Source organism: Sturnus vulgaris, chromosome 4 (genome assembly GCF_052056855.1).
Source record: "Sturnus vulgaris isolate bStuVul1 chromosome 4, bStuVul1.hap1, whole genome shotgun sequence".
In the NCBI taxonomy this organism is placed as follows: Eukaryota; Metazoa; Chordata; class Aves; order Passeriformes; family Sturnidae; genus Sturnus; species Sturnus vulgaris.
In genome coordinates, this window is record NC_142246.1 from 50,691,892 (window position 1) to 50,703,978 (window position 12,087).

At 41.6% G+C, this 12,087-nt stretch overlaps 1 protein-coding gene across 5 annotated transcripts; it reads left to right on the forward strand.

Moving 5' to 3' along the window:
• Positions 1-1,310: 1,310 nt before the first annotated feature.
• Positions 1,311-9,071, forward strand: TRMT10A (tRNA methyltransferase 10A). 5 transcript variants are annotated; one of them, XM_088163914.1, is made up of 8 exons: positions 1,311-1,406; positions 2,483-2,783; positions 3,773-3,935; positions 4,375-4,446; positions 4,876-4,950; positions 5,928-6,077; positions 6,646-6,751; positions 8,049-9,071. In XM_088163914.1, the coding sequence occupies exons 2-8, from the start codon at positions 2,566-2,568 to the stop codon at positions 8,213-8,215; spliced, it is 951 nt and encodes a 316-aa protein (XP_088020040.1). In that variant the 5' UTR covers positions 1,311-1,406; positions 2,483-2,565; the 3' UTR covers positions 8,216-9,071. The 5 variants fall into 5 exon arrangements, with proteins under 5 accessions (XP_088020040.1, XP_088020042.1, XP_088020041.1 ...); XM_088163916.1 differs by having other exon boundaries at positions 1,351-1,406; positions 3,777-3,935; XM_088163915.1 differs by lacking the exon at positions 1,311-1,406 and adding an exon at positions 1,424-1,634 and having other exon boundaries at positions 3,777-3,935.
• Positions 9,072-12,087: the final 3,016 nt, after the last annotated feature.

Below are 12,087 nucleotides of genomic sequence, written 5' to 3' on the forward strand. Positions count from 1 at the left end.
CATCTCCATAGTCTGCCTCTTCAGATGCAGCTTTAAGCTGCTGTTCTTTCTGTTGCTGGGGGGAAGGGTGACTCACCATTGGGATTAGCATCTTGAAAAAGTCACATTAAGGCCCTATCAAAATAATGAAATTTAGATAGGCAGATCTTTCTCAATATTTGCAACTACTCAGTTCTTCATTTCACTTTGTCACCACTTGGCAGACTTCAGAAAACATTACATTACCCTGTGTCGGTGTCTGAGGACATGGGGCTGGATGAACAATACTGACGTTTTGCAGAGCACATTGTGAGAAAAACAAACTGCGTAAGCAATTTCTTCATTCTAGGAAAAAGCACATCTGAGTATTATGTGACTTTGTCAGATGTCTTTTGTTTTTGTTTTTTTAAAAAGGCTTCTATCAGTAACTTGTCTGCTGCCTTTCAATGACCAAAAAACACCAAAGGATTCTCCACAGGGAGACTGGAGCATTTGGACTTGTGTGATGTTGGCATGTCAAGCTAGATATTAATAGTAACGTGAGTGATGTTTTAAATAGACCCCAGCAAATGCAAATCTAGCTATTTTTAAAGTAATGCACTGAATAGGAATCACAAATTAGATCAAATACTACAGCAAATATTAAATTCCAACAGCAGTTGAAAGGTCAGTGTCTCACTATAGTGACACCACCCAGTTTTGTGAGTGCAACACAGCTGTAGCGAACCTGAAACCAGCACTAAAACTGTACGAGTGTGTATATCGGGCACTAATGAAACCTGAGACAAACACTGATGCACATGAAAGGGAGATTATGGTAGCGCACGCTCGTGTGTTTGCTAACCTTGTATGCCTCGTTAACCAGGGGCAAACAGACATCTACATACTCAGGCTGTCCAAAATACATTGTTCCCATAGAATATAATCCCAGTCTCCAGAACCGACTCCTGTAATAGGGCAGCGTTCTTTTGCCGCCAGATAACTTCACGAAAGAATGCTGCCCTTCGCTGGGCATTGACACCGGAGTTTAAAAAGCTAATTGCCGGTGGCCTTTAAAAATAGGAAGCACGAAGGCGCGTACCTCTCTTGCGGGGGCGAAGGGAGGACCTCTGCAGCTACAAATCTGCCCTGAGGAATGCCACCAGTTAAAAATACTTCACTGCCCCCTTCGTGAACTCAGCAGTGCCATCAGAACCATCAGATAAAAATAAGGTTTTCTCTTCCTTTTCGCTGCACTTTATCCCCACGGAGCGCCCAGAGCCAAGGCTGGGGGTAGGGGAAAAGTGCACGCCCTGACAGTACCCGCCGCTGGGGGGCGCACTGCCCGGCGCAGTCACGTGACCGCTGCCCGGCTCGCCGGCGCGCCTGCGCATGGCGCGGCTCCGCCCCCTCCCACGCCAGGCGCGCGCGCGCGGGGCGGCTCGCGGGTACGTTGCGGCCCCTCGGGGGCGGGGGGGGGGAACATGGCGGCCTTCAGGGGCCCTCAGCGCGACCCGCACCGCGCCCGGCCCTGCCGGCGGGGCGGGACACGGCCCTCCGGGGGCCTGCCGCTGGCCCTCTGCAGTCTTGAGGGGCTTATGGCATGTCTGCCTGTAGATACACGTGTGCTTGCGTGCGTATAAATGTCTGCCTGTGCGCTGTGTACACGCAGGCAGGTGTGTGCGCAGGGCTCGGTGTGTGACCGCCTTCAGACACGGAAATCGGGATGTACCAGCCAAACCTGCGCTGGTTTTCTGGTGTCCTGTGTGTTTCCTGTCTCTGCTGCCACTGCAGGAAGCTAGGGGTTGCTGTTTCCTGCGTGTTGTAGATGCAGTGTTCTGGGGTGAAGTTGTCTTTGGGGAATTGTGGGGGTGTCGAGCATAGAGGAGCTGCTAGTGCAGAAAAACCACGTTTGTCATTGGAAAGGATTGGTTATAATTATAATTGATTTGAACCGAGAGTGTTTCGCTGAGTAACGATTGTTCATCCTTTTACTTGTGTTTGTCTACTGACAGTGGCCGGTGTCTGTTACCGTCCAGTGTCTTCTGTTTTCAGGAGAAATAAAAATTAATTTTGAAGGAGTACGGCTTGTTCACACTTCTTTTTTTTTTCCCCCAAATGGCATTAGTGACTTTAAAATTACATTGCTCTAACATGCTGCTGTAGTTATATTACAAGATACGTCTTCAAATTTTTGTGTTTGTGTACACATACTGCTAATGCTTTTTTTTCTATTACATTTGATTCATTATGATTCCCTAATTTTATGCTGTTGTTCTTTTGCAAAGTTTTTAATTGGAAACTATTCACTACCTGCAGATCTAGCAGGCAGATTTTTAGACTATCAGAATATAGGCTATAATTTTTATAGAATGTTCTATGTTACTCCTTGCAGAGGCTTAAAACAAACAAACAAGGCCTTGTCTTATTCTTTATTCAGGCTTATAGTAGGTGTTATATAGTAGGTGGCATTTGTTCTAGTTGAGCATCTTGTTAATGACGTTTATATCACTTTGTTTCCTAGAGAATTGGTGAGCAGAAAACTTGTTTTTAATTAAATATCCGGCACGGGCTGAGAAACAAGTCAGAAAACCCAGCCAAAAGCTAATGTCTGAAACACCCACAGACAGTCCAGAGGTGCCAATGGAAAATACCCTGTTCCCTGAAGTTCCTGATGTGGAAGGAAAGGCGAAGTCAAATGATAATCCAGCAGAGAGACTGGAGGCAGGCTCTGGCAAGGAAGAATGCCTGGAGTCCATGTCCAAGAGGCAAAGGAAGAAGCTGTTGAAGCAGAAGCAGTGGGAAGAGCAGAAAGATCTACGGAGGTATGGTTTGCAAAGAAGCTTCCCATGGTTCACATGTAATATTTAGTGCTAATCATCATGACCTGTCAGCAGAATTTGCTTGTGAATTGCTTCATCAAATCAAGGCAGTTGAACCAGTTTTCTCCCACACCAGGTTTAGAGCAGTAGCCCCAGGCTACTTCGTCTGCACTTGAAGAGGCTGTAGAGGTAAGCATCCCTTCGTCATACTAGAATTGTTCCTCGGCTTCAAGAGGATGTCAGGAGGAATTCAAACGTGCATGTTTTTCATTTGTCAGAAGGGAGACACAATGTATGTTCCTTTCTAAATGGGCTGTGTCCCTTATCCTGGTGCTGTCAGACTTGAGAATCTTACAAAGACACTGAGTAAAAGGAGCCACATTTGACACATGAAGTGCTGTGCTACAAGTTAGGCTGACATATGTGGCTTCTGTTTTGTTGTGTTGAGAGAAAGTGTATCTGCAAATGCATTGATGATAGTTTATTCTTATCCCACTGACTGCTGGGTGCTCCTTCCCAAGGCAATGGTTGTTGCTGTCTCTGAAGTTTGATCTCCCAAGTGCCTGCTCCTATCAGGAGGAAAGGAGGATGGAACAATTTCTTCAGAAGCCTTTTGAAAAACTGTTCAGTGAAACAGGATGTAAACTGATTCCCTTATTCTGATCCTGATACTGTGATTTCGTCAATCTTTTTGGTTAGTTCTGTTATGGGACTTGACTCAGAGCACCCTTAAATCTATGAGACTCCCAGTATTGAGTTAATTGAATTTGTGCCAGATGTTTCTTTGTAGGTATTTACAGAGCTTCACAAAGATGGGAGAGGCATTTTGTGCTGGTCTCAGAGGGGTACAAATACAGGGAACAGGCTGAGTTTAAACTGTCACAGTCACAGGACAACCACTTTGGCCCTAGAAGTCTGAATTTGTGTGCATAACACAGTAGCTCAGCAGACTTGGCAGCACTTTTTGAGGACTGATTTGTTTTTTTACTTAGGCAGAAACGAAAAGAAAAACGACAGAAGAGAAAACTAGAACATCAGTCAAAATTGGATTCCAGTAGTGAGGGGAATGACAGAAAGTGCATGCGCAGGGAAGTTGTTCCAAGCACGCTTCGCCTCATCGTGGACTGCAGCTTTGATGACCTGATGGTGTTAAAGGTAAAAGGAACTTCAGAGTCACTAGGTATATTTAGAGATACTAGATATCTTCTTAAATATAGACTTTATGTTCTCAGGATTTTCCCATGGGTTAAAGACCAAGTATTGTCACAGTGATAAATCTGTCTGATTCCTCAGATTAATTTTGTATGTTAATTAAATCCCGATGATTTTTTTTCCTAGAATAATGTATATCAAGCACATGCATAGAGGTGGATAAGTACACCTGTGTGGAAGATGTGTGTGTCTCCTTGTCAGCATAATCCCCTCACAGTGGGTGTTTTTTCTCTCAGCATCTGATGCCCACACTCTATGAGTAGTCACTTTTGCCAGTTAAAAGCTTCCTTTTTCTCTCTTTATCTTCTGACTGGCTCATGATAAAGCATTTTGTGATGGTCTGTGTGAAGGACTAAATAAGAACAAATTGTGTTGTGTACAGGATGTTAAGAAGCTTCACAAGCAGATTCAGAGATGTTATGCAGAAAACCGCAAGGCATTTCATCCTGTGCAGGTATGTTTGAAGAAACTGAACACTGACTGTTGCCAAGTACCAAACATGAGAACTGTAGTAGGAAAAGAAAATACTTAAGCTGCCTCTTTCATAAGAAAATTACTTCTATTGTAACACCCACATGTAATAAAGATACCCCTATATATGGAACAGTATATGCATGTAGATGAAAAGTGCCAGATCCAGGTATGGCACTAAGAGGCTGTTGATGCTCTTGGTTTTAGCTGTGGCAAATTTTTCAAAAAGTCATTCTAAGTCTAAATTTGTCTTTTAAATATATCACTAACTGTATGAATGGTCCTAGTACCACTTCCATCTAAAAAAATATTAAAGAGTTTTAGCTAACAGTTAAGGGTAGAAAGAGGGGAAAACAGATTGTGGCAATTTGACGTTTCTGTATTTTGTATCTCTTGTTTGTTCTGTTTGAAGTTTTACTTGACCAGCCATGGGGGACAGTTGAAGACCAACATGAATGAAAATGACAAAGGATGGGTGAATTGGAAGGTGAATAATTGAGTATTTCTGTAAAACGTTAGAGTATTGATTGTAGTTGTTAACTATATTTTTAGTTGTGAAGAACGTGCTTTTTTTCCATGTGGGTTTTCCTAATACAAGTGAGCAATAGCACATTTGAAAAAGTGTAGCTTTTTGTCCTTTTAATTGATTTAACTTTAATAAGCCAGAGACTGCTTCTCTTGAATCTAGATTTGATTTTTGCTTGAAAAACTACGCACAGGTCTATTTTCACTTATTTTTATTGAAAAAAATCCATTCTTGATAGACTAAGCAGGACTCCTTTATTTAGGCAGTTCCAGCAGTTGTCTGTCTTGAGAGTGCTCTTTTATCCATGTCCAAAATAAAACTTGCCAGTCGGGATGTGATTCTCTTGTGTGTACTTCCATCACTTCCATCACGTTGCCTCTCAGCACTGAAGTGGTCTGGAGGGAAGTATGGCCTCTTATGGCCAAACTCATGTTGGTTTTCTTTGTGATTCCCTGTGTTAAGCCACTATTCCAACAACTTTATAGGAAGAGCACTTAGAACAAATAAAAGCAATCCTGTTTCCATCAGTTCTTGTGCAATAGCTGCTTTATGAGAGCTTAGCATAAACTCTTACGGAGCAATTAATGTTAACTAAGCGTTTGTTTCTGGGTTCACTTTTTTTACTGGACTTGAAAATTACTGGGATTCGTAGCAGAAATATAGCAACGTTTGAAGGGAATCACAAGAACTTAAGGATTTGTAAAGTTCTTTTTGGGTTTCAGAAAATTTCCTGTTGATTTTTACAAATCGGTGCTCTAAGTACTGGATTGTTTACACAGAAAATTAATCTGCACTGTGCTATGTATTTAAACCTGAAGGAGGAATGTGGAATGACCACATGCTGTTGGATGTATTTTGCCAGTCCCATCTTGGGTCTGTAAAGCTTGGCCAGCAATTCATCAGTTGAATGTAACTTCTTTTAACTACCTTTTTTCGAGGATATCCAAATTAGAACAGAGCACTATAGTGAGCTAATAAAGAAAGAAGACCTAGTATATCTTACCTCAGATTCCCCAGACGTTCTCAGAGAGCTTGATGAGAAGAAAGCCTATGTGATTGGAGGACTGGTGGATCACAATCACCACAAGGTAAACTGTGGTGTTTTTTTGCAGCTTTTTGTGGCACCTTATTTGACATTATCGCTGTTCATATGTAAACTGACATAATTAATAATGAGAGAACTTCTTCGAAAAAGAATTTTTAAAAAATGTTGAAGAAATATGAAAAATGCTTGTGGTGGTAGCAGTGGCTTGTGTTCCAGAGTTTTCTTACCCTTTACCCTTCCTCTGAAAAAATACCAAGTGACTACAATCTGAGTAAGTTTGTACTTTAACAGAAGCTCACCTTTAAAACAGGTTGTGGCTGACGGTTCTAGAGCTGCAGCTGCATGAACAGGTTTCATTTACAATTATTTTGACTACAGGTCACAATGTAACATATATGGAAAATAGTGAGTTTTCCAGAGTAGCCCTCAAGTAGCCCTTGAGGCAGGTGCTGTCCAATCAGGGTAAGTTTCTTTTTTGTAACCAACTTCTAAAGCAACATCATGGCAGCACAGGCAAAACTCTTGAGAGAAAATGATACTTGTAGTAAATCAGTATGGGCTAATCTGAAACAGTAATTCTCAACCCACTTGTTTTGGTATCTTTTCCCCAGGGAATTACTTACAAAAAAGCTGTAGAGCAGGGAATTGGTCACGCACAGCTCCCACTTGGAAACTTTGTCAAAATGAACAGTCGGAAAGTGCTAGCTGTCAATCATGGTAAGTTCTAAATCATAAAATAATGACATTATTTTGGAATACACCTGTGATAGTCACAGTTAGAACCCTCTGCACCACAGTGCAGATACCTAAATCTTGTTTTATTATTTTGATATTTCTTGGATTTAGTTGCCTTCAGAATACACTAATTGCCCTGACCTTTAAATATACAGGTATGGTTAATGTAAATGATGGTGTCTTAGCCATCTAGAAGTGCACATTGTATCCTGTTGGCTTGCCTGAGGATTTCTTGTAGCTTTTTTACCATCCTGGTCTTGTTTCCAGGCTCACTCTATAAGTGAGTAAAATGTTGGAAATATACAACACTGTATTTTATTGTAGTGTACACATTTTATGCCAAGGGAGGATGAATGTTTGTGATGTTTTCACCTCTTTAGACAGCTTTGTTCAGCAGTAACTGCCTCAGTACCTGTAGACTTTTCTCAGTTGGTATCAGGAGTACTCTAACTACTGAACTTTCATAACTGTATTTTTACCTGATTTCTTGGTTCTGATTGAAGTATTCAATTACTTAATCAGGCCTTGAATTCTGCTCCTTTTAAACGTTCAGCTTTATTATTAGATTGTCTTTCAATGTCATTAAACAAAAATACATGCAAAATAGAGCCTACTCAGACCTTCATGGAAATTTTTGACATGGTGTCAAAGTCTTAACTGTGCCCCACTGCACATTCTTTAGCTTATCTTACCTTGCTTTATTTCAAGGGGATTTTTTTGCTCAGTGATAACTTTATTTTCTGAAAGTGCTGTATTAACGAGGCTAGCATTTGCATGATAATAACTATTACTTAAGCATGGAGGAGAATATAGTATGGCACGGGATTTAAAAGTTATCAAACCCTATGTATTTGTAAGATTTTACATGTTTCTAAAATTGGATCTTTCACTGTTACTTTATATAGAAAGGAAGAGCTAATTAGAGCTAATTATAGGAGGGGTCAAAATTTTTTTTAAAGTGCATCCACAGCAGGATTCCTGTCAGACATGTGAAAGCATTGTTGCCTGTACAGAAGGCACTGGTGAGACTGAAGTATTCGTCTCAGTCCCTGAGAGAAATACTGTCATGCAGCTGGAGACGCAGGGTGTGCTTGGCTTCAGGTTGCAGTAGTAGCAGAATTGCTGTGTCTGTTCCCGCCTGCATTTCATCAGCTCTGCTCTGAAGATGCCACAAGAAAATGCACATAAACCTCTGTAAAGATGGGTTTGGGGGTTTATTGCTACCAGCAGTTCACTTACCTCCCTGTAAAAGAGCTAATGGGCTTTTCTGATGTTGCAGTGTTTGAGATCATCCTTGCATACCTGGAGAAGAGAGACTGGAAGGAGGCCTTTTTCAGTGTCCTGCCACAGAGGAAAGGGGCTGTTCCTTTGGGAGAAGCCAATGATTCGTCCAAACATGCTCTGTCTGGAAAAGAAGATGAAGACAATGACTCGGACAGCAACTAGGCTTCAGGATTGGATGATGGAAAGATGAGACATGCAGTTTGTGGAATAAAACTGGGGCATAAAGTAGTTTTACTTCAAAGCTATCTGTGGCCCTTGTAATGCTGAATTGTCTTAATGCTTGATAGTCCCAGGGCTGTTTCTGTGCATGAAGGGTTAAGTTAAATGCAGGTTTTAACTCTGAAACTTCAATATAATAACTTTTTTTAAAAAAAAATAATGGCAAATGCAGCACTTATTTTTTCCCAAGGAAGCTGTTTAATTTAATTTTTTAAATATTATTTTTTATACATACCAATTTGGGTGTAAATGCCAAGAGAATTAGTAATTACTATGTTAATGTATGTATTCCTGTCTCCATTTCTGTTCAAGAGTTTTCTTAAAAGCAATGAATGGCAGGTGTTCCTTTGGCTCTGAAATCTGTACCACTAGTGCCTGCTGCAAAGTGTGCATGACCACTCAAAACAATAATTCTTATTTTCCTGAGCATCTCAACAATCACAAGCAATTGAACTGCCTGATTTATGTATTGTTTTTAGTTTGCTGGGGTCAGTAGGTGAAATATGTGGGGTTAAGCCAGTGCTTTATACTTGAGTTTGAGAGGGATGAGTGTTAGCACAGGTGCAAATCATGTGCCTTGGTTGGCACATGGTGCACACTGAGGTGACTCAATTGCTTTTGATTTTTTTCTTCATATTCTCAGCAAAATTTATCACACAGCCTCAGAACACCATCAGGAGAGAGGAACTCTTTTCTTACAGGTCACTCAGATTCAGTATTCCTGTGTAGTCACATGATCATGCATGTATTGTATTGTCTATCAAATACTTTTCCTTTAAAAAAAAAAGTCATAATCTTAGTCTTGGCTGGATGTTCTGATTCATCAACTGACTTTAGTGCTTTGGAAAAGTAGTGAAGTGGAGATCTTGGAAGTAAGGCTTTGCCTCAGCCCTGTAAACCTGCCTATCCCTTTCTTCTCGAGGTAGCTGCAGTGCCTGAATAAGTGCAGCTCTCACACAGGTTTCTCTTGCCCAAAGAGCATGAAGACATGGCATCCTAAGTGTTCCTCTCTGCTGAGCTGCAGTCAGAGGGCTGATTCAAGTATGACTTGCCTTGTTCCTATTTTTCTTCCTCCCTTTGTTATTACTGCTTTCAAGTGGAGACTGCAAGTGGGATCTCTGTGGATCGCTATGGTCTGTAAAGGCTTGGCAACCAACTAGTTATGACTTACACACCTAGTGCAGTTCTCTACACTTTTTAAAAGGCCAGTAGAAAAGCTGCTTCTGTTAAAAGGATACATTGTGGTTTGTTGCTAAGTTCCACAGGGCTTTTTTTAGGCTTTAGAAAACGGATTGCTTTGTTGCAGAAACTAGATCAGCCTTTTCATAAAATCATTGCTGATTTTATTTGCATTGCATCCGTAACAAAAAAAGGCAGCATAAATGTACCCACCATGTATTACACTGATTCTCTAGCTGAAATGTGTAAAATTGCAGGAATTAAACATTTACAGCTGATGTTCTGCATGTTAATGCATGTAGCACCTATTAAACCTAAGACTCCTCAGTCTGTCCAAGGTTTCCTTAAGACCATGTGCCTCATTTACTTAGGCTTGAGAGTATAAGAGGAGATGGCTCAGACAAACTGAGGACTTTTAAGAGACATGCTGAAAGGGTTCCAAAGCATCTTACAGAATTGTTGTGCAACTTAAAACACAGCCTTACAACTTTACCAGTGAAATTAGATACACACACCCACACACATACAGGTGTTTTTAAATTCAGCTGTTTAAATCTGAAGCTACGTGTCTAGGGAGAAAGGCTGCTCATGCCAACTACACAGTGTCACAACAGCTCAGTGGCTGCTGCCTGTTCATACACATTGCTTGTCTCACCCACCTGGTCTTCCCTTCTCCCATCACGAGAAGTGTGGCCAGCATCTCAAGGGAGGTGATCCTTCTGCTCTGCTCTGATGAGAGCCCACCTGGACTGCTGTGTCCAGAGCTGGGGCTCAAGACATATGAAACCCGTGGACCTGCTTGAACAAGTCCAGAGGAGGCCATGAAGATGCTCAGCGAGCTGGAGCACCTCTCCTGTGCAGACAGGCTGGGAGAGCTGGGGCTGTTCTGCCCAGGAGAAGAGTTAAGGCTCGGGGGAGACCTTACAGCACCTTCCGGTATCTGAAGGGGGCCTACAGGAAAGCTGTAGAGGGACTTTTTACAAAGACAGATAGTGAGAGGGCAAGGGGAAGTGGCTTTTAACTGACAGAGGGTGGGTTTAGATTAGATATTAGGAAGAAATTCTTCACTGTGGGGATGAGGACTTCATTGTTTTTCATTTTGGATTTACATAATGTATACAAGTTATAGCTCTGTTTGGCACTCTGCTGTTCTAGCTTGTGGCATGCTACTTAAAGCATGTTTATTCTTCATTTTCAATCTACAGACTTGGCTGTTCTCAATATTTTCAAGATGGTCACTTGCATCTTTCAGGCATGGCCCACTAATGCATTACACTGGAAGCAGAGAGAAATCACTGTACTGTTTTATAATAAGAAACTATAAGGAATTTGTTTCTGATAACAGAAATAAATACTTGCATGCAGTGTTTTAGGGCACTTCTTAAAGAAAGATCTTTGAACCAGCTTTAGCTGTATGAAGTTAATGAAACTGTAGGAAAACACACTGGGAAATTCTCTGCTTCACCCTGCTGTCCTCAGGGAAGATCAGCTTGGACATGCTTGTCTAACCAAGACTTAGAGACCTCCAGTGTGATTTGTTCCCGGGCCACCACGATGTTGAAGAACAGAACACTAAAAAGACAATTTGCATAGGAGCTCTAGAAGAACAGGATCCCTGTGTTTCACCACCAGGCGTCATTGCTGTGCTTAGGAAAGCTCTTTCATCACTAAGCTTTGGGAAATTTCAGGTACTGCCAGAACTATTGCTCAGCAATGCTGGGCAGCAGAATACATCCAGGGATCTTTAAACCTGTGTAGTAAAGCATTAAAAAGGCAATAAAGATGGTATGGCTCAAGGAACCTGAAAAGAAAGAAACAGAAAATAGGAAGGGGATATGGCAGAAAGTCAAACCTTCTGGCTGAAATGGGCAAACTTGCTTTTAGTTGTATGCAGTGTGGAAATCACAGCAAGATGCCATAAGTGATTCTGTTGTTTTGTTCTCTTCCCACTGAGCCACAATCCTCTTGGTTCAGATTTCTGAAGTTTGGAACCCCAGCAGTGTTCATCTGCATCCATGTTGTGAAAATTTCCCAAACACTGTACTGCTGCAGGTTACTGTACTTTCCCTCTTCTTGTCCATTTCCTGAATTCACGTCAATTTGCCCTTGCTTTGGCTTCCATATGTCCCATGTCACAATATATGCTCATTGACCCTATGTTTGCTTCTGGAGCAGTAGTGTTTGATTCTAGACTGCAGAAAAGCATCTGAGCAGAAAAGAGCCTCTCTGAACAGCCCCATCTCAGAGGCTTTTGGTCACAAAGTTGACAACAAGGTGGGTCTTGCAGTGTGCACTGGCATGCTGTACATGGGATCCACACTGATGGTTATTCCAAAATCCTGTGTGCTTGACAAAGCACATGCACTCAAGGCAGTCTTGGGGCAATGTGACTGCCAGCTGCAGGAGTGCAGGATGTGGCATTCCTAAAATCCTTAGAGCCTGAGGATAAGGTCAGGGAAGTTTGAAGAGTTCCAGTGTTTCTTTGATTTAAACAGAACTTTTTATTGCTCAGGCTGGGCTGTAGATCACACTGAAGATCAGGTTCACTGCACCATTATTGGTATTGGTTCATATTATTGTAAAGTGTCCATTTACTCTGCAGGAGGGTTTTAAAATAACCTATCAGTAAGCACACA

Excerpts from the sequence above, each read along its gene's own strand:
- TRMT10A (XM_088163914.1), top strand. The coding sequence starts at position 2,566 with ATGTCTGAAACACCCACAGACAGTCCAGAGGTGCCAATGGAAAATACC. Across the intron at positions 4,951-5,927 it reads AAGGATGGGTGAATTGGAAG|GATATCCAAATTAGAACAGA; the intron begins GTGAATAATTGA and ends CCTTTTTTCGAG. Across the intron at positions 6,078-6,645 it reads TGGATCACAATCACCACAAG|GGAATTACTTACAAAAAAGC; the intron begins GTAAACTGTGGT and ends TCTTTTCCCCAG.